The 27642-nt window shown below is 37.3% G+C and overlaps 10 protein-coding genes across 10 annotated transcripts; 5 read left to right on the top strand and 5 right to left on the bottom strand. All coding sequences in view use genetic code 12, as the record gives it.

Annotated features, from left to right (window-relative positions):
• Positions 1 to 238: 238 nt before the first annotated feature.
• Positions 239 to 2910, bottom strand: SPAPADRAFT_62923 (alpha-mannosyltransferase; the record flags this gene model as incomplete). The annotated part of the gene is made up of 1 exon (XM_007377001.1): positions 239 to 2910. One exon carries the CDS (start codon positions 2862 to 2864, stop codon positions 585 to 587), a length of 2280 nt encoding a protein of 759 aa, XP_007377063.1.
• Positions 2911 to 4150: 1240 nt separating this feature from the next.
• On the bottom strand, positions 4151 to 6460 carry SPAPADRAFT_52212 (alpha-mannosyltransferase; the record flags this gene model as incomplete). Its single annotated transcript, XM_007377000.1, has 1 exon — positions 4151 to 6460. One exon carries the CDS (start codon positions 6458 to 6460, stop codon positions 4151 to 4153), a length of 2310 nt encoding a protein of 769 aa, XP_007377062.1.
• Positions 6461 to 9147: 2687 nt separating this feature from the next.
• Positions 9148 to 11662, bottom strand: IFH1 (Ifh1p; the record flags this gene model as incomplete). The annotated part of the gene is made up of 1 exon (XM_007376999.1): positions 9148 to 11662. The coding sequence occupies one exon, from the start codon at positions 11593 to 11595 to the stop codon at positions 9205 to 9207; it is 2391 nt and encodes a 796-aa protein (XP_007377061.1).
• Positions 11663 to 12155: 493 nt separating this feature from the next.
• SPAPADRAFT_62921 (uncharacterized protein) lies at positions 12156 to 13476 on the bottom strand (the record flags this gene model as incomplete). The annotated part of the gene is made up of 1 exon (XM_007376998.1): positions 12156 to 13476. One exon carries the CDS (start codon positions 13460 to 13462, stop codon positions 12497 to 12499), a length of 966 nt encoding a protein of 321 aa, XP_007377060.1.
• A 525-nt stretch (positions 13477 to 14001) lies between these two features.
• BUR2 (Bur2p) lies at positions 14002 to 15572 on the top strand (the record flags this gene model as incomplete). Its single annotated transcript, XM_007376997.1, has 1 exon — positions 14002 to 15572. One exon carries the CDS (start codon positions 14020 to 14022, stop codon positions 14953 to 14955), a length of 936 nt encoding a protein of 311 aa, XP_007377059.1.
• A 2189-nt stretch (positions 15573 to 17761) lies between these two features.
• On the top strand, positions 17762 to 18679 carry SPAPADRAFT_142568 (uncharacterized protein; the record flags this gene model as incomplete). The annotated part of the gene is made up of 1 exon (XM_007376996.1): positions 17762 to 18679. One exon carries the CDS (start codon positions 17762 to 17764, stop codon positions 18677 to 18679), a length of 918 nt encoding a protein of 305 aa, XP_007377058.1.
• A 160-nt stretch (positions 18680 to 18839) lies between these two features.
• SPAPADRAFT_62918 (uncharacterized protein) lies at positions 18840 to 20107 on the top strand (the record flags this gene model as incomplete). The annotated part of the gene is made up of 1 exon (XM_007376995.1): positions 18840 to 20107. One exon carries the CDS (start codon positions 18874 to 18876, stop codon positions 19960 to 19962), a length of 1089 nt encoding a protein of 362 aa, XP_007377057.1.
• Positions 20108 to 20813: 706 nt separating this feature from the next.
• Positions 20814 to 21677, top strand: SPAPADRAFT_142720 (uncharacterized protein; the record flags this gene model as incomplete). Its single annotated transcript, XM_007376994.1, has 1 exon — positions 20814 to 21677. One exon carries the CDS (start codon positions 20814 to 20816, stop codon positions 21675 to 21677), a length of 864 nt encoding a protein of 287 aa, XP_007377056.1.
• A 629-nt stretch (positions 21678 to 22306) lies between these two features.
• Positions 22307 to 22909, top strand: SPAPADRAFT_141718 (retropepsin-like aspartic protease; the record flags this gene model as incomplete). Its single annotated transcript, XM_007376993.1, has 1 exon — positions 22307 to 22909. A coding segment is annotated over one exon (603 nt), but the record flags the coding sequence as incomplete, so codon positions are not given.
• Positions 22910 to 26533: 3624 nt separating this feature from the next.
• On the bottom strand, positions 26534 to 27616 carry SPAPADRAFT_52205 (uncharacterized protein; the record flags this gene model as incomplete). Its single annotated transcript, XM_007376992.1, has 1 exon — positions 26534 to 27616. The coding sequence occupies one exon, from the start codon at positions 27614 to 27616 to the stop codon at positions 26534 to 26536; it is 1083 nt and encodes a 360-aa protein (XP_007377054.1).
• Positions 27617 to 27642: the final 26 nt, after the last annotated feature.

The raw sequence follows: 27642 nt of genomic DNA, 5'->3' as shown, positions 1-27642 counted from the left end.
ACCAATTTTTGCGAATCTATGCCAAAAGTTCAAGTAAAACATATATTAAATAAAACAAAAAAAAAGGACTTCCATAACATCATTGGATAAATTCAAAGTTAGTTATAGGAATAGATGATGAGTTCATGGACTTTATGCAATCTTTACACCTTTGGGCAGATCTATAAAAAGCACAAGGCTACCAGTTGTGATCACGTGATATTTAGTTGGTTAGGAAAACTAGATAAATTATTTGTTCGTACTATCTTTCGGGATAGTACATTTGTCAATTTTAACAATACAGAGAAGATTAGCATTGTCCTTGCATAAAGATGACACGCTTTACAAAGAGATTTAACATTTTTTTTTATTAACATAGATAGTTGGATAGCTTGGTGTTTCTTATTCTTAAGGATTTTCTGTTTTTGACATTGGTCATTGCTGTGGGTTGAACTGTTACCCCCTTTCACCGATAGCATGTTCAATATCTTTTTTTTTGGAAAAAAAAAAAATACTTATCAAAGAGCCTACAAAGTAGTTTATAATACGACTTCCTACATTTAAACGTAATATGTATCGTACTTCTATTTTATAACTAAATAAATCTATTCTTGGCCAACCCAAATATCCCCATAATACTTAAATAAATCTTGCTCTTTTTGAGTGAAGTCAACAATGGTACCTTCAACATAATTATCACGACCATTATGACCTTCTCCACCCACACTTGAGTATGCACACCATAAATATCTTCGACAATACGATCCTTCCATCATCCACCCATAACCAGGCTCATCTTGGAAATTACCTCTTGGTTGTAAATCATCTGTCAATGGAGGCACAACGGCATGGGTTATACGTAATGGCGCAAAGTAGAAAGCCTTGAATGCTTCTATATCATGAAGAAATTTCAATCGACTTCCAAGTTTGAATTCGTCCTCAAAATCAACTTGTTCGGCTTGATGACAGAATCTTAATCCTGAATTGATCCACAATAAAGTATGTCCATCACCATCATATATTTGTCCCGGGTGATTGGAACATAATTCTCGAGATCGGTGATGAGAGCCATCAGATCTATGTCTGTCACGGAAATCTGTGAGTTCACCGATTGCGGCGGCGAAATTTTCATTGAACTCGTATGATTCATCTCCATTAATGGCAAATCCTAGCCAGAACATTTCCTTTTCTCCCCACATTTTCCCATGGACGGGACCAAAGAAACTGATTTGGGTAACCATTAATAAGGAATTGAAATGCTTGATTTTGTCCACTAATACCATCCCAGCTTCTTGATAGTGGAATAATCCTTTGAAGAATTCTCGATCTAATGTGTGTTGCGTCATTACTGGAATATCAAACATGATTGTATCAACAAGGGAAGGACTCATTCTGTGAAACATTTCTCCATCACTTATTGCTCTTCGTTCAGGAGATGTTCTATCTTTATAAAAGTAAGCTCCTGTTTCTGTGTATCCTTTCAAATTAAAAAACCACTCTGGACTTTTCATCATGGCAGTATCATCATCAACTAACATGAATTCCGCGAATGAGTTGAACAAAATGGCAATGAATTTATTAGCATAACTCACAAATTTGTCACGATAGAGGTCATTGATTGTATTATGAGCATTAACGAACCAGAGCTCCTGTTTAGGCAATCCTCCATTTTTAGTTAAATAATCTTTAGGGAAGTGTTCGGCGACTTTCTCAAATGATTTGGGTAGGGTCACATAATCATCACGAGCAGCAGCAACTAGTTTTCTCTTGGCTTTTAAGGATATATCATCGGTACTAACAATTTGAATAGGCAATTTGTTGTTTAATGCTCTTAATAAGTGAATCAAATTAACAGTTGAATCCACATGACTTTCAGGCATGGTTAAAATTATACCTCGTCCATTAGATAAAGATTTAAGTTCACGTAAAAATTGTGATTTTGGACCAGCTTTGGGTTTAGAAGCAAAAGAACGTTTAGTTGTTTTCCCACGGAAATCAACCTTCTTTAAATTTGGAGGTTTATAAAAAGTAGCACCACTCCAATGTTCATATACAGGATATTCAAAAGATAACCACGGATACACCCTATGTTCAAATGATTCATAAGTGGAAAAATCAGTTAATTTTTCGGATTGAATTTCTTGAAATGGAGCAGCAGCTTTTCCAACTCGATTAAGAAATTGTTTTTGTTCGGTTATAAATTTTTGGGATTTAGTTTGGCCATCAAGATAACATTGGTTGAAGATCCTAAAAGTAGTTAATGAATCCACCATTTCTCGGTCCAAATAGGGTTGTTTGTAAGCCTTAAATTTGTTTCTTACGAATTCCTCAAAATGCTTGTTATATTCTTCTTTATCTTGAGGGAGATATAGCCTTTTGTTGAATTCTTCAAGAAACTCTGTCTCGTGGTCCTGAAAATAGCCTTTAAATTCGTCACCATCCCAATGTAAATCCAAATCAATATGAGGATCAAGCTTCCAGTCATGGTTTTGTAAGAACAAATTCTTAAAATAAAGGTTACAACGTTCATTAAAATCCAAATTTGCAATCACGGATGATAAATCATGATGCTTGAATATTTTGTCATATATTGTCCCATACATGTCTGATCCCTTTGCCTTTTTAGAAACTAGTTGTTTTAACATCAAAAAAGTTCGATCATGAGTCAATTCGGGACGGGATTTATCAGATTCTTGTTCTTCCTCCTGCTCTGCAAATACATTACCATGGTAGTCGGCATTATTTTCTGGATTGGAAATGGGCACTAGTGAATGTTCTGATCGGAGATAGTTATAATGTATGAAATATGTTATGCATAGAACCCAAAGAAAACCACCACCATAAACTGCGAGATTAAACTTTGAATTTGATTTCCACTTTGGCATATTTGTACATGAAGTTGCTGTAACCAAAGATGTGACGGTAAAAGTGCAGAGAAGAAGAAGAAAAGGGAGATAAAGACATATTTATATTTTACACAAATCATCTGTACGTCCAAGTAAGGGCTTGTTGTCCTTTGTTTGACACTAAACATTTCATCCTATTGTTCTCATTAATTTGTATTGTTGGAAAATAAAATTATTACGTAAATTATTTTTAGAAAAAATTTTTTTGTGCAAGATCTAAAAGCAAGTCTATAGAATTGCAATTGAAACCGCAATGTATTCCGCGGGTCAACTGCTCTATAATTATTAGCTGTTAACATGAGATAGATACAGCAAAAGATTTAGACAAGGATACTGTTATCTTGAGAAAAGTTTCTTGCGGAATGTGACAGAAGGAATGTGTCACTTGGTCACAACTGTCCCAAACACGGGGACCCTGAAAAAAAAAAAATCTTAGATCTCGATCCCAGATTCCTCATTGAAGCAACGCTTTGAAAATACAATCCAGTCATCTTTAAGACAAGTAAGCAACAGGTGATGAAATTTCTATATTCCTGGAAATATGCAGTTCTAGGTGATGATATTTTTAGTGCCCTTGTTAATTAATATACGAAATTATTTTTATTATTCACAAGGGATCCCCACACCACACTTTTCGAAAAGGACAAGTCATTCTTTAAGTCATACAATTATCAGACTAGAAATTCTTATATTGATATCCAGATTTACTACACATTCACTGTGTTTTATGTAGACCTTGATTGAACCTACCTAGCACTTATAAGGTAAACATTTTGAAATATTTTACAGCCGATATTGAGAAATGTTTAACCACCAGACAAAAAAAAAATAAATCTTGTGTGTTCAGTACAATGAATTACGAGAAAGAGAAAGGCGGTTTGATAATATCGAAACTTTACATTCATTGTTCATTTAAATTCCTCGTACTTTATCCCCTATCTCATTTCTGACAATATTAATTAAAAGAAATGAACACTCTGTTCAAAATATTGTATATCCCCGCAAGCTAAGGCGAGATATTAAGCCACCTCCCTAGACTAAGGAATGAACTAGCTTATTCTGTAGTTCCGTTATCCCTATCTAGTTTCATTTAGAAATAATATTAAAAGAATCCACTCGTAGTTAGACATATTAAAAGCTGAGCGTAGTTTATTGAATGTTTATTGAATGTTTATTGTTTGGTAGCAACGGTGTTAAAAGCTATCGAACAGCATAAAACTACTACTTGTCTATAAAATCATGCTTGTATTATGCAAAACTGTCTACTATTCTATTCCTACCCAAATATCACCTAGATAATTGAATAAATTTCGAGCCGATTCATCAAAAGTAACCAATTTCCCTTCCAATTTATTGGATTCCCCACTTGTAGTTTTCCCACCAATACTGGAATAACCACAAAACATATAAGCAGAACAATACCCTTCAAGCATCCATCCCCCTGATGGTTCACCTTCAATGTTTTCCAAAAGTCCCAAATCGGGACTTAATGGAGGTACAATGGCATGGGTGATTCTTAATGGAGAAGAATAGAATGCTTTGAATGCTTCTTCGGTTTTAATATTTTTGAACTTGGTACCAAGGACCAACTCTGATCCGTAGTCTATACTGTTTGCCTTGTGACAATTTCTGAATCCAGAGTTTATCCAGAGCAATGAGGTTCCATCGTCTGGATTAAGATGGGCTGGATGGGCTGAACAAATTTCAAGAGCTTGATAATTGACTCCATCCAGTTTTACTCTTTCTGCAGCTGGAGTTAATTCACCAGCTGATGCTGCAAAATGATCTGTGAATTGGTAATCTTCATCACCATTTAATGCAAATGCAAGCCAAAATAATTCTTTATCTCCATAAACCTTATTAGTTATAGTAGTTATAAAGTTCAATTGTTGCATTAATAAAATTGAACTGAAATGTTTGTTTCTGTTAAGCAATACCAATCCTGATTCCATATAATGATGTAATCCTTTGAAAAATTCTCGCTTCAACGAGTGATCTGTCATTATTGGAATATCAAACATAAGTTTGTCGACTATAGAAGGGCTCAACTTTTTAAACATGGTGGCGTCTCCTCGTGAACGTCTTGAGAAAATAGCTCTGTCTTTAAAAAACAAAGCTCCTGATTTAACGTACCCTGAAAGGGCAAAGAAATGTTCTGGATTGGTCATTATGATTGTATCTGCGTCCATTAGTATGAACTCTTCAAATGAATTAAATAAAGTAGCTAACAATTTATTAGCAAACCCTTGAAATTTTTCCTTATAACTATTGTTCAAAACGTTATTGGTATTGATAAACCAAACCTCTTGTCTTGGTAACCCATGTTGGTTAGGATCAAAATATCCGGGTCCAAACATATTAGCGACATTGTTGAATGACCTTGGTAATGTCTTAAAGTCTTCTCTTGCGGCTATAATTATCTTCTTTTTCGATTCCTTGGATAAGTCTCCATTGTATACAATTTCAATAGGAAGGGCATTCTTTAAAGCACGTAGTAAACGGATTAAGTTAACTGTATCATCAACATGCTTATCTGCGATTGATATAACAATACCTTTACCATTGCTTGAGTTTTTCAACTGATTCAAGAACTTTGATTGAGTCTTTGATGCCTTTTTGTTTATACTCTTTTTGGATTCTTGGTTACTACTTTTAAGTAATTGTTTCATATTAGGAGGGTTACTGAACACTTCACCAGTCCAACGTTCATATATCGGGAAAGAGCGGGATAACCAAGGATAAACACGATATTCAAACTTAGAAGCTCCATAGGTTGAAGGATCAAGCATACTTTCAAATTTCGTGTTTGTAAATGGAGTAACTTGTTTACCAGACTGTTCCAAGATTTGTCTCTGCTGAGATATGAAATCTTCATTCTTCTTGATTTGGTCCTTGTTGTCATTGGTTACATAGCATTTATTGAAAATTCTCGTAGTGGCAAGATAATCACTCATGGTTTGTTCCCTAACCACTGCAGTTTTCTGTAACCATTGTTCCAGTATGAATTGACGGAGACTGACTCTAACAGAATCAATTTCCTCATATGCTTTCTTAAATGCCTCTTCATTTTCCTTCGCAAACTCTTTAAATTCTTCAGATTCAAAATCGTTCAACTGCCTATTAGGATCAAAAACCCAATTGTGATCATGGGAAAACAAGTTTCTGAAATACAAATCACATCGTTGATTAAAATCCAAGTTCCCAAACACGGAATCCACGCCATGATCTTGAAATATGTCATTATATATTAATGAATGTTTATCTATCCCACGATCGTCGTTAGTTATCATTTTAGTTTGTAATGTCAACACGGTCGAATGATACTTGAAATCACCACTGGGTTTCTTGATCGGTTTCGGCAGCGGCAGCAGTGGTTCAGGTGGATGTAATTTTTGTTGCAAGATGTATTGTTCACTATTCATATCATATATCGAATATTCAGATGGATCTAAGACGTTTTGATTGTTATCGTTTGAGCATAGCCAATATGTGGCGTATGTTATCCAGACTAAGGCACTAACATATAAAGCTTGTCTCACAATTTGTCGTGATACATAATATTTCGGCTTCAGCATAATCAAAGAGTCTTAATCAGTACAACAGTATATGAAAACAAGTTCAAGCGAACGAAGAAAATGTATATAAGGAAAAGGCTTTTTCTTACCATAAATTTCCAAATTGTGTTGTTTTGGATCTCCCAATATCAAACTTTAACCTGGTCATTGTGTGTGTAGTGTGAGCTACCATTGTTTACATAATTATTTTGAGATTTTTTTTTAAATAATTTATTTTCCCATTGTCGAGATCTCCAATTTAAAACAGGCACGTTTTTTTGAGCCGCACCGTGGAACATCTGAGATTTAACGCTCGTACTATTTTAAAAACTCTATGGGTGCAACCCTGTTGATTGCTAAGCTTTAATTTCGTACAGAGTACAACAAATTCTTCTGTTTATATCCCCTACCAGGATTCAGGGGGGTGGGGACACCTTTCAACACAAATTATTTACTTTTTTCTTATCAACCACTATAATTAGTCTTCGACTTCAAACAATGTCTCTAATCTTACACAGAAACGGAGTAATTTCATTGTTGACGTAATCAGAAATGAGACGTGTAATGAGCTGTACTCTATGCATTTATCAATATACAGCTATCTCCATGCTTTTCCTAATTTGATAGCACTTATGCTTCAGTTGATTTTGAGAATCCTCAATAACAAGTACCTCTTTTTCTGATACGCATTTCAACCTTAACTTTTTTTTTACTTCCTTTCTTTTTAAAATAGTTCATTGTTCAGATAGTTATTAGTTTTGAGTGACGTTTGTATAAGAGGTGTAAATATGTCTACCAATGTCTCTCAAGAGTTGGGCAAATTTTTAACAAATTACTTCCCTATTATTCCTAATGAGATTATAATCTCTATAAATTACTTCCTTCAACTTATTTTCCTGATTTCTTTTTGAAATTTCCAAATGCTAATATCCGGTGGGTTGCCTCTAATTATTTCTATAGTAAGCTTAATTTTGTTATCAGTCCAAAGATAAATGAACATTTTGGTCCATCTATTGCTGGCAGGCGCATTAAATTTGTTGGAGTGAATGCAATTTCTTATTTTTTTTTGGATAGCTTTCCATAAGTTATCAACAAAAGACTCGTTTCTTCAACATAGAGTTGATGGTTTTGAAAATGTCCGAGAATTATTGGATATATATCAAGAAAGAATTAGTAAAGTCAAAATGTTACATGTGGTTCTTTAGCGTTGTCAGATTGAAATTGCTGATTTCAATTACTTATTATCGTTTAACAACTTGAAAAGATTAACCTTCGCAGAAATGAATTTGACCCCGATTAATCAAGGCTAAATTAATAATTGTATATTGGCAGGACATCTTAATCTTTGTACATTTAGATTTGTACGGGTGGCGTTTGAACATTGGCAAGCTGTGAAGCTCCCTTAAACTTTGGAAATTCTTTACTCCGAATTGGTCCAATACATTTCAATTAATTCCAAATATGTCGATCTTAATTTACCTGGATCCGAAACTATCGATGATCTTCCTGCTGGATTAACTTCTGTAAGTATATCGGGCTGTTAAATAACGAATTTTTCGTGGAAGGATTGGCCTACAAATTTAACTGAATTGTAGATGGATTATAGCTATTTAAGCGATAAAGTGTTGGAAGAAACAAATAATACAATTGGATAGCCTATGAAATTGAAGCTTCTATATCTTGAAGGTAATGAATATAACAATAATTCAATTTTATCCAACTTACCACAAAGTTTTCAGATATTAAACCTTTCAAGTAACTAATGGGTATGTGACAACCTAGCAACTAGATTTGAATTCTCTGAGAACTTACAAGACTTGTACTTAGCTGCTTGTATGCCTTACGATTTGTACCATTTCCAGTTTCCGTCATCGCTAAAACGGTTACATTTGGACGCAATAATAAAATTAAAGATAAATGTTCATATGTTGATTGGAGAAAACTCGTTAATTTGCAAATGCTAAACCTTCTGGACAATCAAATCACTAACTTGAATGATTGGATAATCCCTCCTAATATTACCACGTTACATTTACATGATAATCCAATCACCGAGTTAACACTGATTTTTCCCTTGTTTGATAGCAAATTTAGCTTCAAACTTGTTTTTTTAGACCTATCTCTTTGTAAACTAGAGAAGGTTAACATAGGTTATATTCCCAACAACATAGAAGTATTAAACTTCTCCGAAAATTCCTAGTACCTGCTGTTTGTGGTTCCTAGTAACCATTCATGTCATCTATTCCCACCCACTGTTAGCTTTAGGGAGCTCCAACAGAAGCTAATTCTTTAAATAACATTCTAGCGAATGACCTTACGCATAAAAGTACTCCTTCTTAGGGCTATAGAGTAATGCGAATCAATTATACTAAATATATTGTTTCAATTTAGAGAAAGGGGGAGGGGGAATTATAATATATGAAAGTAATTGTGCTAAATCAAAACTATTAGTATATCACATAACCTATAAGATATATGGGAACCGCTTTATAATGTACTAAGGCTTAGGCATGTGAGGTCAACTTGTTTTCCTGAAAGAATAGAATGTGATAAACTGGAAAAGTTTACTCTCGAGCGGTTTACGTGTTTTACTTTAAGCTTCTCTAATGGAAGGTAAATTTAAAACCATGTGGATTGATCTTTTCAACCCACCAAGTATTGGTTTATACTACAGGTAATTAATATTTATACCTTAACATTAAAAAATAAAAACAACACTTACGCTAAGACTAACCTCAAACCAAACCCAAAAACAAATTAATATACTATAATCCCTTAATAAGCATCATTAAATCATGATCATCGCCCAAGACTTCCTCTACATCAACCATTGCATTTTCATGAAACAATCCCGATTTTGTGGGTCTAAATCCTTCGGCTACTGCTTCCATTATTGATTGTCTTCTTCGTTTCAGTTTAGAAGAACGATGAGGGTGTTTCTTGATTTGATGTTGATTTGAATATCTGCGCTTAAAATCAGCTGGTTTATGACTAATGACCTTTTCAGGCTGGATTAATGAATTTTGTAATACTGATTTGTTTCTAAATGCACCTAATGGAACCAGTTTCTTTTGGTTATTGAAATCACGCCAGATTTTGACATCATTTTCATCATCATCGTCTAATTCACTCACATTTAATAACTCATCTAACCCTAAAGCCAGATCATCAGATACTGCTTGGGGTACTGGTTGTATGATGACTTTCTTGGTGGAAGGGATGGTGGTTCTTGGTTCTTGTTTGGTTAAACTTCTTGTTGATAACCCATCAATAATTCCAAATGGTTTACTATCAATTGTAATCCATGATCCGAGCACTGGTGGTCTATAATCGGCAGTTTTAGAAGACAAGACTTCCTTGGCTGATTTTGAACCCACGGTGGTATTGCTAGAAGGTAATGATAAATCAACATCGGTAGATTCTCCACTATCATAATCTAAATCATCATCCATGTCCAAAGAGTCATTAAATGAAGATTCTGGGGCAGTAATTGGTTGTTTCTTCTTAGGAATGTTGCTGTTGTCAATCTCCTTAAATAAATCTTCAACTGGATCAGTTTCATCTGGCTCTCCTTCACTTGAATTATTATCTGAACTAAAGAAATAATTCCACAAGTATGAATCATCATCTTCGTCACTGTTGCTTTTCTTCTTGTTTTTTGAAGCTTTCTTATCAACTTTGTTTAAACTGACAACAGGTTTATCTTCAGTATCACTCTTGTCAAATAATGGAACATCAAAATCCACAAAATCTTCATAATCTTCTTCTTCTTCACTGTCTTCACTTGTTTCATATTGAATAATTGGTTTAATTCTGTCACCTTCATTTCCAATACCTTTGAAAGAAGTAATTAATCTTATGCTTGAATTGTCACTGTCAAACCCATCAACATTCAATTCATCTTCGTCAAATCCATTATTTTCAAATTCATTAACCAAGAATTTTTCTTCTTCCTTCAAGAACGCATCTTCATCATCAACAGATACAATTGACCCTTGTCTCGACATGGTTGGCGTTGGCTTTTCAATTAATTCATCCATGTCATTATCAACTTGTAAAGCAGCTAACAATTCATTGTCATCAATTTCATAATCTTCATCGGAATTGATTTCTTCTTCGTTGATCTTAGGAACTAACTGGTTATCAAAATTGAAATCAAATGCATCAATATTATCTTCTGCTTCAGGGATAGTGGGTGAATAATCAACTTCTTCACCGATATCCTCTTCTTCTTCTGGTTCTGGTTGGGCTTCTTGTTCTTCATTTTCGGAACTATCTTTGGCTGCATCGTCAAATTCAAAGGTAAAGTTAATATCTTCAGGCAAGACAGAATCTGCTCGTTTTCTGAATATAATAGAACTCTTTCTGCGATTATTTGCTTTCTTTGGAGCAAGAGGAACATCTGATAATTCATCTGAATCATCTGAAATTGCACTTTCGTCGTACTTCTGTTTAGGCAAGTTCTTCAAAGCTCTTACCGCCTTCATAGACTTGGCTTTTCTTTCATGCTGCAATTTGACAAAGTCAATTTCTGAATCATCATCAGAAGACGAATATGCTTCAGAAGAAGAATTTCCAGACTCTTCTTCGGATTCTCCACTGTCTTCGTGTTGATGTCTACTTTTTCTTCGTTTGTTCATAAGGGAGTATAAACCTTCAAGGTCATGCGGCTCCTCGTCATCTTCGTCATCATCATCATGCTCTTCTTCTTCTTCCTCATCGTGTTCATCATATTCATTGTCGCTTGAATCATCGATTGCTTCCTGGTATGCAGACCAATCAACTGTTTTCTTAGGTGTTCTTTTCTTAGCATAGGTCTTTACTTTCTTACCAACTGTTTTTCTACCTTTAGTATAAACCTTTTCCAACTCTTTTCTACTTAATTCTTCATCGGAAACAGCAGTGAGGGAAGACTCCGAATCGGATCCGGAATCAATAGCATATATCTTTGTATATTTGGTCTTTTCTGAATCTGAAGACGAACTTGAATCAGCGATACTGTATTTTCGTTTCTGGTCATAATTATGATGATTATAAGATTTTAAGTTCTTGCCGGCATAGGTAGGTGTGGTTCTGTTCTTTTCTGTTGTTGTTGTTTGTGTAGGAGTTTTCTTGAATATCTTGTCAGATACTCCTTTCCGTGGACTTTTCCCCATTGTAAGTGTTGTATTATCAATTCAAAAAAAAAAATCTAAGCAACCCTCTATTAGCAAATTAGTCTTTATTTCCCTGTTTATAATATATCTCTATTTATAAATGTATTAGTTATGTGTATAAATGGTTGATGGAAATTTCGATTTAACATAATATGGAGAATATGTAAAAAAAAAAAGCTAATATATCTGGGAATATAACCGGTGATGTTCTGATTTGACAACCACCTTATTTGTATTTCCTAGTGTGAAACGTTGTTGCTTTATATGGTTGGTCCTTTTGGTAGGATAAAGCAAAAAAACAGGGGGTGTTAAAAAACTAGATCAAGTGCTTGGTAAGTATGAAACTGGGGGTGTAAAAATATAAGATGGGGAGTGTACGAAAAACTATTAGATGCACACGTTGAATGTAAAAGCTATTAGATTGATTTGCCTTCTTGAAAGCGTTGATTACTGAATGTAAATAAAGAGAATTGATACGGTTGTCTTATTTTATCTTCTTTTTTTTTGTGGCTGTAAATTTTTCACTGTTTGGTTTTTTTTTCCGATGAGATTGAATTGGTAACTGTAACATTGCTAAAACGGATCCACAGTTTAAAAAGTTAAACTGACTTTGCATATGTTAGAAGTATGTAGGTATAAGCAAGCTTTTGTCTAATCTGTAGAAAGTATTTAGAGTAAATAGTGTTGGATCAGATGTGATTTGTATCGGCTTTACCCTGTGTCCGGTGCCTAGTCCTGCCTTGTTCGGCTTAGACGATTGAGTATTATTCGGCAATAAATTTAGTATGCGCCTTTCACTAATCAAAATTTGTATTAATTCAGTCTATTCCGAACTATATAACCATAGCTACTTTATACTCTATTCTTACAGAAACGGGAGTACGCACTAATATACACAAGCCTAAGCTTCATACTTGTTTTCACCACTGGCAGCAGTTAATCTTGCACTCAATTCAATTTGATCCTTAACAGCCTTGGTTAAATATTCAACCATAATGACATCTTGATTGTGATCTCTGAATAATTTCTGCAATTCTTCAATGTTACTTAACAATTGAGGTCTGTTTAATAATGTGTTACTTAAAAGTCTTAACAAATCAACATTGTCTGACTTTCCTGAATCAATGTAGTTTATCAATTCAGAAAGGTTTGAATCTACCTTTTCCAATTGTTGAGATAAATAGCTTAAGTCTTGGTGTAAATTGGTGGTGTTTGTTATAACTCCTTGTTGTAAGTTGTTGAATGCAATCTTTTCAGTGGTGGTTCCGTTTATAAGTTGGTTTGGAATTGGAGTGAAAATATATGAGTTAGTAGCAACATTAGTATTCCAGCCAATTTGAGCAGTGGTGGCTGGTTTACCAACAGCAGCACCAATATAAGTAGTCACTTTAGGAGCAACAATTTGGTTATCATTATTTAAATATTCAACATTCAAGTGAATAGCAGGGAATGGATAAGCTCTGTCGACACCTTTACTGTAAAAATCGTGGATCAAACTAGTGGTGGAATCAATGGTGTTGGAACTACCAAACCAACCTAAAACGGATTGTTTAGGGTGACTCTTTTTGTATAATTGATATAATGTCTTGTGAGTTTGATCTTCAATAGCAATAGAATCCCCGGTTTCGTTACATGGAACCATAAAGACATCCATAATCTCGAATATGTTACCGTCTTCAGAACGGGAACCTAACAATGTACCAATGATTCTCTTGTTGCTGGAAATTATTTGCTTGGAAACAATTTCCAAAATAGAAAGCATGGCTGGAGTGTGGATCTTAACTTGAGCATTATGGGCGGTAGATGCAGCTGCTGGTGCAGATACACCTGGTCTAACCAAGTGCATAAATGAATTATCTGAAGACATATTCCTTGTGTCTCTATGTGTATTGGTTAGAAACTATTCTTCAACTGAGATTCTAAAAAAAATTTTTCACAAATCGTAGGTGGTTGAGGTAATATGCAGGAATGCTTGATCATTAGTGGTGTTGCAAAAGTACCACCCACCTACTTTGACTGGAGATAAGTCATAAGGCAGAACAGTGGAATTGCAATCGGTCAGTGGTGGTATATATAGGGGTAAATATACTAGCCCATAGACTCATATCAATCTTTAATTATTTTGAAGCTTATTTGGTTACTAATGACGATATTGACAAAAAAGTTACAGCCAACTTTTCCTGCAATCAATCTGGCTCACAGCGGGTTTTTTTGGTGAGCTTATTACCTAAACAATTTGAAGTAACATAAATTGGTGACTTTACTGGTTCAGTTTATTGGGGTTGTTTAACAGTTTGGCAACATTTATTCCCACAACTTGTTTTTGGCTGCCATTAGTTGTGGTCACTTTTCTCACGCTAACAATGCGTCTAAAAAAAGTGTTCTTCTCTCTACCTCTGACACCGCTGGACTGCTCAAGTGAACATGACAGAACCTACGAACATACCGACTGAAGAGGATACAGGGCCAGTAATACCCGTTACTAAGCATCATGATGAAACATGGATCTTTGAAGAAGATGCATTCTGGAACCATTCACCATCCAGAAATCAAAAAATGACCATTTCTCAAGAACTCAAGGCCAAGGAATCCATCCATGACTTTGTCATTCGATTAGGCTCAAAATTAAAACTAGATGCAAGAACTATACTCAGTGCCACTATTTATTTGCACCGTTTTTATATGAGATTACCTATAACATCTTCAAAGTATTACGTTGCCAGTGCAGGAATCACAATATCATGCAAATTGAATGACACGTATCGACAACCGGATAAAATTGCATTGCAAGCTTGCAATTTGAAAAACACTAGTGGGAAACCTATAGATGAACAAAGTGACATGTTTTGGAGATGGAGAGACCAATTGCTATATCGAGAAGAGTTGATTCTAAAAGCATTGAATTTTGATTTGAACATAGAATCTCCTTATGAAGTTAGAGATAGACTTATTGAAGATAATTTTGAGCATCAGGACACTGTCTTTGCAAAGAAAAGAGTGGATTTGCTTAAGAATTCAGTCACTTTAATAGAAACATTGTCCAGTTTACCCATACTTATATGCTACGATATAAATACCTTGTATGCAACAGCAATAATTATTACCTTCTTTGAATTCAAAGCCAAAGAACCAGATTTACAGCTTCCAAATCGATTTTTAACAGATGAATTAGAAGTTGATTTACAAACATGCATGAAATGTTTCTTGTTTATAAAGAAATTGTTAAAATATAGTCAACAAGATCAACATTTTGTTAGTAATAAAGTTGCTGCTAGGAGAGTTTTAAGTATTCCTACAGTTGAATTTGAACAGATTATAAAACGTATGGAAGAACCAAGAATCAAGCTTGCTCAACCTTAGATGAGGAGCTGAACAATATCAGGGTTATAGAAAATCAAACAATAAAGGACTTAAGTAATACCCTTATAACATACATTCGGAAGACATTTCTTATTTGGAATGTTATGATCCAGTACATTGAACCAAACAATGCATATTGACTGTTTGCACAGAAATAATATCATAAAACCATGTAAATATTCACGGTAGTTATAAGAGCTGGTGCTCCCAATTAGTTCACAAACTAATCATATAATTTTGAATTAAAGAAACAACTATACATGTGCAAAATACCTTGTTAAAACTTCAAATAATTTTGGATAGTTTGTATTAATTGGATTAACTTCAAAAGAGCGAATTATCAGAACTACACCTGCCTGTTAAAGGAAGGAGATTGAATCTGAAAGAATGTGGTGAACAAATACAGCTTCTGAATGAGATACTAGGACAGATATTTTTTGTACCTTAATCAAGTTCACTTTGCTCGATTGAGACTAATACATAGTCATTTGTATAATGTTTTTAATTCTGCATTATTTCATTCAATTTATTATAATGATATTTAAGACACATTGTTAGTAGCTGATCATGTCGTAAATCTATTCACCTAGAATTATATCATTATTAATACATATGAGAACTTTTCTCGATCGCTCTAGATGTGAACTTTAAAATATGTGCGTGAGATCAAGTATTGCTGGTGCAGCAATCAAGTTATAGAGTTAGAACTGGAGATAAACAGAAAACATCCCCCATATCTACTTTGATGTTGATAAAATTATTATCTGTCCTGTACAAATTCGTAGACTTGGATTTGTGGTTATTGCAGGTCATCCAATGCAAACAGAATCATGTGATCCAGCCAGAGATGATTAACGATAGAGTACATAACCGTTTATCTATGGAAAAGAGGCAACCGACAGATAGTTCTGGATATTCTTTGTAGTTTTACAAGTATTAGAACCTTTGTAAATTGAAGTGGATGGTCTGGATGACTTTGAAGTTTTAAAGCATAGGGGAATATCTTGGAAGAGACTGAAGTCGTTAAATATTGTTATGGCATTGGTGAAGGAAACAAATATTACTATTGTTAGGGAATTATTGGATTTGAGTCTACTTAAATATTTAGAAATTGTTATGGAAAACCCGGAAGCTCAAACCTTCGAGGAATATACGAGAAAATGGACTGGTCAAGATAACAACATAAGGATTTTAATCTCACAATTGCCATAATTTAAGAACTTAGGTTTAATTGGCCCTCGCTTCAGTCACAAGTATGTATTGGAAGGATTGCTTCCAAACACATTGAATCCAATATGTTTAAATACAGTGTTTTTATAGATATTGGGATGTGTATACCGACCTAGTTGAAATTGTAGTCAAACAGTAAGAATCAATATCTAGGATATTTATAGGTTATGATCTAGAGTTTGCATGGAAATATATTGATAAAGTCTTTGCAATTTGTGATGTATTTTATAAACTGGGGGTTTCTTTAAAGGAAGTTGGATAATTTGTACTTAATGGGTCTAAATTTCCAAATTTAAGACAGTTTATTTACAAAGGAGAACATATTATTATTATTCCTACTAGCCAGAATAATATGGTGAAACTTGCGTGTATCAATTGAATAAGGTAGATCATTTAAGATTACCATAATATGCTTTTCTTTGTGCATTTCGGCCTAGTGAGAAATATGATTAACTTTCTTTAAAGTCATCATCATTTCTAGGATACACATCTCAAACTATTATGGAAATAATGTGAGATTTGTTGATCAATAGAAACTAAAATCTTGATGTGTGAACTACGGAAAAAGTGCTATTGGATAAAATTAAAGTTTGATACTGGAATTCTGTTGCTTGGTGGCAAAATGTTTGGTTGTTAATCTAGGAGATTCTTTTACCTTTAAAGAACAAGGTTTAACTTACTTAAAGCTTAAAAAATTGAATATTCGTTTTGTTCAAGAATTTGAAATTGACATTACGACAATTAAGGGATTGTTTGATGTGAATCAACTTGAAACTTTCGAAGTTATTATTGTGTAACCTTGTCGAATAGTATAAACTCTGTAAAAATGGGTACACATGTTGTCTATAATTCTAATAACTTAAGAAAGCTAATTTCTGAATTTGCTTCACTTAAACATTTGGCTATATTTGTTATATTCTTGGAATACGAGAATTTATTGCGAGGATAGACACCAAACCCTTTAGAATCACTTTTCTTTTAATTATGTTGTGATACTACTAAGGCTGGTGAAAAAAAAAGAAGGAGTCTTCTAGAAGCACCGGTCGGTCTTGTTCAGTGAGAAACTGGTTTATTGAGACTTTACAAACTTCTAAAGAATCAACAAAAGTCGACAAGTAGAATTTATCGTTGTTATCACAGGGATTTAAATTTTGGATTGGGTAACTTTGATTGAATTTTGAAATTTCGAGAAAGCCCAACAAGTTTGACACTAAAGTCTATAACATAAGATGATGAATTGTTTACAAATCATGAAACTAAATTTCCTAAATTAAGGCAAGTTATTCATAGAGCAGAGAACTTTATGAATACAAAGGAGAATAATAGGATATCTATTAAATAAATCAGTTAGTTAGGGAATATCTGAATAACACTTTATTGCTATTATATGAATCTCAACTGTGATAATTATAGAACTTCTTTTTGCAGCATATGAGATTTTTTGCACTATCAATCAAGGGCTTTTTTTTTCCCACCCCATGGTAAATCTTTATTCCCGCATTCATAATCTGCATTTTTTGATCTTACAACCACCACATTAGCTAGTACATTCAAGCATAGACTAAGAATAGCAACCATGGATGGAACTCCTGATATATTTGCAACCCTTGATACATCTCTTCTTGAAATATTTCAACGAGGACAATTAGTTGACCATTTGCGCAACTTACCGCCTGAGGAGCAAGCAAGAAGACTCCAAGAATTGTCACGAGCATTACGAGATAACCAACCACACACTTTTGATTCGATCACAACGACGGAAGTCAAATATTTTTATTTCATCTGGTTATGGAAGATCCCACTTCTTGTGGTTAACTTTACTCAAATATGGCGAGATATGACTGTTGCTAATGTCCTTGATTTTACATTTGACACAATAACAAAGGTTATTATGTTCACCCTACGGGTTGTTCGATTCACTGTGTTTATGGTCACTTCATTCATATATTTCCATCGCATCATCCGCATATTCTTTGTGTTTTGTGACGTCATGACATTTTCAAACCATTTCATGAGGGATGCATTCACGTATATTTTTCAGAATTCGTTAGAAATGTTGAAACGACATGAAATAATCATGAAAAATGATGGTAATGTCTTATACTTTCTTCAGTACACAAACAGTACGGAAATGTCAAGTTTTAATGTTTTACATGCCGCGATATACAACACATTGTCGGCCACACTTGTCACTACTTGCATGAACAAAGATGGAAAAGTTTCATGCCGGTTAGACACCGATAGTTTAATATTTAAACTTTCTGATGTGATAACCACGCACTATCCTTCGTTGAATTCATCTACTGGATCAATTCTATTGAAAATCCTCACCATATTATTATATATGACCTATGCAATAATCGGAGATATTATCTGCATAAACATTTGGTTCTTTTGCATGTATAATTTCCTTGATCGGGCAGTAAAGTATAAGCAAATGTTCATTAATTTAAGAGGAATAATTTGGAAATCATTAGTTAGGTATTTGATATAGATTCTTTAAATATACATTTGGCTTATTTAGGTAATTCTAATTGCGCGACGCAAATATTTCTCCTGGGAGAAAGCGGAAAAATCTTATACCCGCGCGAATCTCCCTAGCCCCACTTTTCAGGTCGAGGTGTGTTTTTGAAAATTATACATTTACTTTCATTCACCAATTGAGTCAAGACTATAGTAATGACAACAATGAAAGCAGTGGTCTATTATGGACCTTATGATATCAGAACTGAAACCAGACCAATCCCCCAAATCCAGTCCCCGCTGGATGTAATCATCAAAGTGAAATACTCAGGTTTATGTGGTACCGATCTTCATAGTTACCGAGGTCACATCAAAGGTCCAGTGGACACAATTATCGGACATGAATTTCTTGGAACAATTTCTGAAGTAGGTAAAGATGTTACCAAATTCAAAGTTGGTGACGACGTCTTGAGTACATTTACTATTCAATGTGGCCAATGTTGGTATTGTAAGCATGGGTATTCGGGGCAATGTGATGTTACTAATACTTTTGGTAAAGTTGGTCTTGATGGAGGTCAGGCAGAATACGTCAGAGTTCCTTATGCAGAAAATACCTTGATTAAAAAACCATCAAGCAATGACGGTGTTGATGATTCAATTTATGTGCTAATGGCAGATATTTTCATTACTGGTTATTTTGGAGTTAAAAAAATCAGAGATTTCTTTGCCCAGAAATCTGCAGAAGGAGTTGCTATTCAACAAGCTAGGGACACAACTATTTTACAAATTGGTGCTGGACCAGTTGGTTTATGTGGATTAAGAATACTTAAACATTTTGGGTTTGAAAAGGTTGTTGTTGTCGATGGAGTTGATTCACGTTTACAAGAAGCAACCAAGCTTGGCGCTTACAAAACGGTCAATTATATAACCAACCCCGATGATTTGGCTAAGATAATCACTAATGACACCAACAATATCGGGTTTGATGCAGTATTGGAATGTGTCGGTGCAAAATCAGCTCAACGAACTGCATATGAAGCTGTGCGTAGAAATGGGTTTATTTCTAGTTTAGGTATGGGTCATGATGAATTACCATTCAATGGATTAGAGTGTTATCTTAAAAATATCAACATTTCATTTGGAAGGTGTCATGCATGGTCGTTATTTGCTGAGGCACTTGAAATATTTGAACAATTAAAGCTGGATTTTACAGATTTTATTGATTATAAGGCTTCTATTGATGACAGTAAACTGGCATTTGAATTGTTTGACAAACAAAAGGTTAAAAAAGTTGTATTTGATTTAACGTTATGAGTAGCACAGTTTCAAGAATAGTTTTGTAGAACTAGAAAAGTGAAATTTATTTAGTAAGCTCTTTAATAAGGTCGCTAACACTCAGTACACCGTAAAGACAAAAATTTTCAATTTTGAACACCTTTCGTAACCACGTAGTTCTTATGATTGAGAGATTGCTTTTGCCAAGGATTCCAACAAAAGAAAATTAGTCAATACATATTTTTGCAACCATTTGGCAAAAATTTTTAAAAATTAGAAATACCATAAAAAACAACTTGAATACAAAACATTCATTTTAACCTTTAAATAAAACAAGAGCAAGCACATGGATTAAACTTTTGAGGTGGTTTACCTTGCTGTATGCATGCAAACACGGACTTTAGAAAGACCGAAAAATATTCAAATACTTTGTTGTGTGACAAACAAACCTCTACGACCAAATGTTCCATAATCGCACTAGTGCGATTAGAAATATGATTACAGCTAAGCAGTCACACTTGCCACGTGACCATGTTGCAAGTACTGCACAGCGTGTCAAGAGTGACGCGTGTTGAATAAGTTTGGTTAATGTCACAATAGTGACATTTGCAAACTATTTAAAGTGAAAGTGTTCACTTTGTGTTTTTATAGTTTCATATCTCTTTTCTTTAGTCAATCTACAATTGCTCAAGCATCTAGAATCGAGCCTCGGTTTAGATAATCTGTTCCTGTATTCCTGTGTATATAATACGTCTAGCTACCTGTCATTATAGAACATCTGGTAGTGCTTAACCTATTGTGACTTGATGGTTAGATTTGCTGTTCCCGATTCCGATTCCGACGACTCTGCTGTTTTCCGTTCCCCTCCTTCTGCTCCTGTTTCCGAAGATATGTCTAATCCGCCCCCTACTCAGCCTTTCGCTAGCTTAGCCCTTAGTCAAGAGCAATTTGCAGCTTTACTTTCCCGTGATCGCCGGTCCGATACCCGTCACCCGGCCCTTTTGAAGAACCCTCGGGATCCCGAATTAATTTATCAGTTCATTAATGAAGTGGAGCTCTTTGCTCCGCTTCATCACGTCGGTGAGGGGGAAGTCGTGGAATACGCTTTAAAATCCTTTGGTGCTGATTTGCTTCGTTGGTATGCTGAGCGTATGTCCACTATCGCCAGCTGGATAGATTTAAAGACTCAATTGGTGCAATGTTTCGTACCCCCACGGTTCGAAGATAATATGGCCGAGAAGTTGTACCTGTTACAGCAAACAAGCACTGTGGAAGCCTATACCTCTGAATTCAGACGCATTAAGGGTTACCTCACGCACGAGTCGGCAACCGATCGCCAAGTGAAGAACTGGTACGTCAAGGGGTTATCCCCAGCGTTGTTCCCTTACTTAATTGAAGACGTGTACAATCCTCAGGTGAGCTTTGATTCTTTGGCCTACAAGGCCCAGATTCGGGCTGATCTTACCGGCCCGGTGCCAGTCGTCGGCTTCTATCCTAGATATGATGTGCCAGGACACATCCCTCCCGCTCCCGCTCCCTCCACTACAGCCGTTGATCCGGATGCAATGGATATCGATGCTTTGGCCGTGCGTCGTAAGAAGTTGAGCCCACAAGAACGTGCTCATCTTATGGCTACCGGCGGCTGCTTTGCATGTCGGAGACCGGGTCATCATGCCTCCCAGTGCGCCTGGAGTTCCAAAGGTAGGTCTGCAGGAAACCGTATGAGCCCTGTCAATACTTCGCCAAAAAATTAATTAAGTCCCTTGAGCTTCGGGACGTAAAAACAACCTGCTCACCCCTCAGACCCGCCGCTGATTCTCCTGCTGTGGCCTCTGGCCGAGGTGAGCTTCGTCCTGTATTTACTATGTATGATACTATTAATATTGATAATATATATACCCCTGCCAATTGCCATGACGAAGCTAAACCTAAGATATCGGTTGAAATGGGATCTACAAGCTTCCCTTCGATCGCCCCGCGGACCCACGTCAACTCCGCGGATGAAATAAAATTTGAAATCGAATCGGTTTATCCCGCTATCCCTGTTCCTGCTCCTGCTCCTGCTCCTGCTCCTGTTCCTGCTCCTGTTCCTGCTCCTGCTCCCGCTCCTGCTCCCGCTCCTGCTCCCGCTCCTGCTCCCACTCCTGCTCCTGTTCCCGTCACTAACCCAGTCCTCACTCACGTTCTGGTCCCTGCTTCCGGGCCACCCTTAGGGCTGCCCACCGCATCTCATGCCGAGGCAGCGGCTCCTGCTACCGTCGACAATCTTTATTTTTCGGGTATTGAAATTGCCTCAGTGGAGACACCAACATCGCCTATAGCCACACCAGCCACAGTGTCTCCGGTTGACTTCGATGAAAAGGCCGTACTCGCCTTGTTCCAAATGGACCCGCAGGAATCCTTACCACATATTGAGAATGACCGGTTTAGGGTTCCCGTTCGTATGCTCACTAATAATCAAGAGACGTTGGCGTTATTGGACTCAGGCGCCGGTATGAACTTTGTCAGCGCTGCCGTCATGAAACGGATGCCAGAGGTGGTCCGCTATACCGCCTCCGTTAACGTTACTCCCGCATTCGGCCCTCATAAAAAGGCTACAGAACTAGTCCGCCTCAAGTTCGCCGCAAATGGGGCCACATTCGACGATTGGTTTGTGGTATTGCCTCAGTATAAGGAAAATCTCGTATTGGGGCTTCCCTTCTTACGGAAACATGAGGATTTGATTTCCTTTAGAAACAATACTTTTGCCGGTATCAGCGTTGACAACCCGATCGGTTTGGTCGACTCAAATGAGTTCTTGCGAGAACTCCAATCCTCTCGGGATATCGGTTTGATGTATCTACGATTTGATCGGGAGGATACTGCAGCCAAGGACCCTAATAATGTGCTCCCTCAAGATGCTTCTGGTCTGTTTCAGGACCTTATTGCAGCCCATTCGCTGATCTTCGCTCAGGAGTTAACCGGCCCACCTCCTTCCCGGGGCAAGTGGGATCACCTGATCGAGGTGATTCCCTATACTTCTCCCCCTAGCGCGAAACAGTACCCGTTGGGGAGACCCGAATATGAGGAGTTAAAGAGTCAAGTCAGAAAGTTGATGGACGCTGGCATCGTCCGTCAGCTCGGGGCAAACGCCACGGATTTCAATGCCCCTGTTTTGTTCGTCAGGAAGAAGGACGGCACATACCGGATGTGTGTGGATTATCGATTATTGAACTTGACGGTGGTTCAACGGAATTTCAATATGCCTGTTGCCGAAGACCTTCTTAAAGAGGTTGCTGGCCATAAATACTACTCCACTTTGGATATGACGCAATCCTTCCACCAGATCAAGCTATCCGACGATACAAGCCATGTCACGGCCTTCGGAGCTTTAGGAAGGAAGTACGCCTTCAATGCCTTACCGTTTGGGTTTACAAACGCTCCAGCAGTTTTGCAAGAGGTTGTCGCAGAATTAATCGACGACATCCCTGGGTGTAAGAACTATATCGACGATATTGTGATATACTCCAACACACTCGAGGAACACAGGAAGTCATTAAAATTGTTGTTCGAAGCATTTGAACGACATCAGTTCTACTTAAAGGGGAGTAAATGTGTTCTCGGGGCCAAAAGCGTCAAATTCTTGGGTCACACGGTCGGCGAATTTGGTACGAGTATTCCCGAGGATCAGTTAGATGCCATTAGAAACTTGGAACTCCCGGAAACCGCTAAGGAAATGAGAGCTATATTGGGCTTCTTCAATTATTTCCGTCACTATATCAAGAACTTCGCCCACATGGCTGAGAGTTTGTATACGTTCGCCTCCACCAAGAAGCAGCGTATGACCGAGTCTCACGTTCGTTGCTTCGAAGCCCTTAGAGCTGCCTTATTGGAGGCCCCAGTGTTGAAGAAAGTGGACTATTCCCTTCCCGTTCAGTTTCAGATTGAAGTGGATGCTTCGTACCACGCGATTGGGGCTGTGTTGAAACAAGTCCATGACGGAAAAGAATTGGGGCCTATCGAAATGATTTCCAGGAAACTAAAGGACGCGGAATTGAATTACCCCGTCCGGCAGAAAGAGTTGTTGCTGATTGTGTATGCGGCCAAGAAATTCAGACACTATATTTTGGGTTTCCAGACCACAGTGCTCACAGACCATCAAAGTCTCGGTCAGTTGTTTAGCTCGGGAACACGTCCCGAATCAGACCGCATCACCCGTTGGTTACAAACCTTGCAGGAATTCCACTTGAAGATCCGTTATCGTTCCGGTGAAGAGAATATCTTAGCAGATGTGTTATCCAGGTATGTTAAACACGATAAGTCCTCGGAGGAGGTTGATTTAGACGACACAGACGCTGACAATGGTGACAGACGTGCACCTACTGTCACGGCTATAGTGACAGATGACACCGTCCTCACTAAAATTCAGAGCTCGTACGATAGTGATAGTTATCTTACGCAGATTAAGATATTCCTAGATAACACGGGTCCCGATGCTCCCCCAACTCCACCTGAATTCCGGAAGGCAATTAAGAAATATAAACTCGAAGACGAATTGTTGTATTACAAGACTCATGCCGGTTATAAATTGGTGGTAGGAAAAGCCGTGGCCCTCGAAATTATTAAGAAGATCCATACCTTTGGACACTTCGGTATTCAAAAATGTTACTTTGCCATCCAGCCACATCTTTTCGTTCCCGATTTACTCAAGCTCATTACCAACTATATCAATTCGTGCGACTATTGCCAACGTGCTAAGCATTTTCACGGCCCGATCGGGGGGTTGATGATTCCCAGTGACGTTCCCAAAGACATCTTTTCCACCATTAACATGGATTTCATCACCGGGCTCCCCACTACCCCTGAAGGGTACGACTGCATCTTAGTGGTTGTGTGTGCCCTTAGCAAGTACTGTATCTGTATCCCGACTTTCAAATCATGTTCTTCTCACGATACAGCTCGCTTATTAATTGATCACGTCTTCTCGGTATTCGGAGTCCCGGATATAATTAAATCGGATAAGGACATTAAATTTGTCACGCAGGCCATGGGCTATGTGTTCGAATATTACAATATTGATTACCGTACCACTAGTACTAACAACCCCTCCACTAATGGTCAGGTCGAAGCCCTCAACAAATCAGTGGTGTCCACCTTAAAGAGTTTCTGTTCGCTCCAACACTCCCACTGGGCATTGTATTTGAAAATCGCACAGTTTGCCATTAATACCAACTATGCCGGTGCCATCAAGATGACTCCGTACCAGGCAGTCTTTGGGCGCCTCCCTAGGGATCGAACCGGAATGTTAGACATCTCCATGGAACACTCTCACGCTGAATCCCAAGACCTCGTTCGGAGAGCGGAGGTAATCCGCAAACAGATTCAGGAGACAATGTCGCTTTCTCAGGATTCCATGGAGCAGAAGGCTAACCGGGGGAAGGTTCCTGCGGTATTCAAGGTTGGCGATTTGGTTTTATTGCATCGTGATGCTCGCTTTTCATCCGTAAAGTACAGAAAGTTAACCGACGTTTACTATGGACCCTATCGGTTGGTCAAAAAGATTAATGATAACGCATTCGAAGTCGATCTCCGCGTCTCAGACTTGAAAGATCGAGTGATTAACACCAAGTATTTCCGGTTATACATAGAAGAACCAGGAGTTGGTACATTTAAGGACCCTCCCCGCTTCGAATTGGAAGCTACGGCCCGCGCACACGAATTGAGTGCTATCTTGGGTGTTGATCTTCAGAAAAAGACCTTCGATGTAACGTGGCTCGGTTGTCGACCAAATCATTCCAGCGAAGTATCTATTGAGTGGTTTTATAAGTCCGTCCCTGCCGCTCTCCACGCGTCGCTAATTAACAATGCGACCGACTTCTTGAGCATCGACATCGACGCGGCCGCCCGAAAGGCTCTTGGTATGAGGCCTAATCTGGCCGCGGGGTGATGTTCCATAATCGCACTAGTGCGATTAGAAATATGATTACAGCTAAGCAGTCACACTTGCCACGTGACCATGTTGCAAGTACTGCACAGCGTGTCAAGAGTGACGCGTGTTGAATAAGTTTGGTTAATGTCACAATAGTGACATTTGCAAACTATTTAAAGTGAAAGTGTTCACTTTGTGTTTTTATAGTTTCATATCTCTTTTCTTTAGTCAATCTACAATTGCTCAAGCATCTAGAATCGAGCCTCGGTTTAGATAATCTGTTCCTGTATTCCTGTGTATATAATACGTCTAGCTACCTGTCATTATAGAACACTTTCACAAATTTTAATTTGTGACTAATTTTGCAAAAAGTTTTCGGAAAAATCGCCGTAAACCACTTCAACCCCGCGCGGAAAAACTTGAACTAACATAGATGGACGCTTACATTGAATTGGTGTAGAAATATACAATAATACAAATAGTGTCTACCTATATATTTGCAATAGAAAAATATGTCTTTGACAGTCTAATGTCTAACCAATTTCTGAGCCTAGCTTCGTTTCTCTTTAGCCAGTTTTCTACCCACATTAGGACTAGCCTTGCAGAGGTAACCGTCCTGCAACTAAAAATTACATGCAAGTTCTATTGATAGAACAGTCTAACTCTGTGCTATAAAGACACCATATCCAATCTGAAACTCAGCTAAGCTGTAACAGGTCTTGATTCGGGTTTCTTTGGCTTTGGTTCTGACTGGCTTTCCTTTGGTTTTGGCTTGTTTTTAGGTTGGCTGTTACCTTCTTCTTTAGGTCCTTCTTTGTTCTTTGGTTTTCTTCTGGGTCTTTTTCGTTTTGCAGCTTCTGAAGTTGACGCTTCCTTTGATTCAGGTGCAGATTTAGGTGGTTCTTTAGATTCCTCCGGTTTCTTCTTGGGTTTATCTTTCTTTGGCTTTGGCTTGGGTTTATTGTCTTTATTGTCTTTGGGTTTGGTATTTTTGTCTTTAGATTTGTCTTTAGCTGGTTTATTTGGTTCACTCTTTGGCTTATCACCAGTCTTTACCTCCAACTCCTTCTTTTTTTGCTTTTCCTTGTTCAACTTTCGTTGCAACTTCTTTCTCGCAGCCTTCTCTTCTTTTGTCTCCTTCTTTTTCTTGGCCGGCTCAGCTGCATTCTTCTTATTCTTCTTCTTAACAGCCTTATTCACTTGTTTCAACTGAAACAGATCAATTTCGTTATTGACAAAAGCAACAAACTTCAAGTATATCTCGTCATCTTCAATATTCACCTCTTTCTTCTTTCTTTTGTTCTTATTCTTCTCCTGAACCTTAGAGTCAATCATTTTATTATATATCGACTTTTCAATTAGTGGAATCATGCAATCTTCACGCTCATCCTGGAATGATTTCCCTTTGACATAAGTCAAGAACTCATTGACGTCGTTGGAATTGTTGAAACTGAGATAACTTCGCGAATACTCGGGCAAGTCAAAGAGTTTGACAGGAAGTGCACCTTGGTGATAGTATGAATGGACAATTTTCGTGGCGTGGTAAGGGTAGTACGACGCTAATTGATTCAAAAACTCAGACTCGGTGAGGGTTGGTGGAAGCAAACGGATGGTTAGCTTTAGGTTTGAGTTGCTTATGGATGTGGAGTGGTTGGAACTTGTGCCTGTGCCTGTGCCTGTGCCGGCGCTGTTGCTATTGCTGCTGCTGCTGCTGCCGCTATTGCCATTGCTGGTCAAAGGTCGCGACGGTGGTGGTGCCGTCCTTGGTGTTGCTACTGAGGCCATATTTAAGTGTGTTGCTGTGCTGATTC

The sequence above is a fragment of the Spathaspora passalidarum genome, assembly GCF_000223485.1.
Source record: "Spathaspora passalidarum NRRL Y-27907 unplaced genomic scaffold SPAPAscaffold_6, whole genome shotgun sequence".
NCBI classification, from domain to species: Eukaryota; Fungi; Ascomycota; class Pichiomycetes; order Serinales; family Debaryomycetaceae; genus Spathaspora; species Spathaspora passalidarum.
Note: the sequence above shows the minus strand (reverse complement) of the source record. Positions and strands in the feature narration are given on the sequence as shown.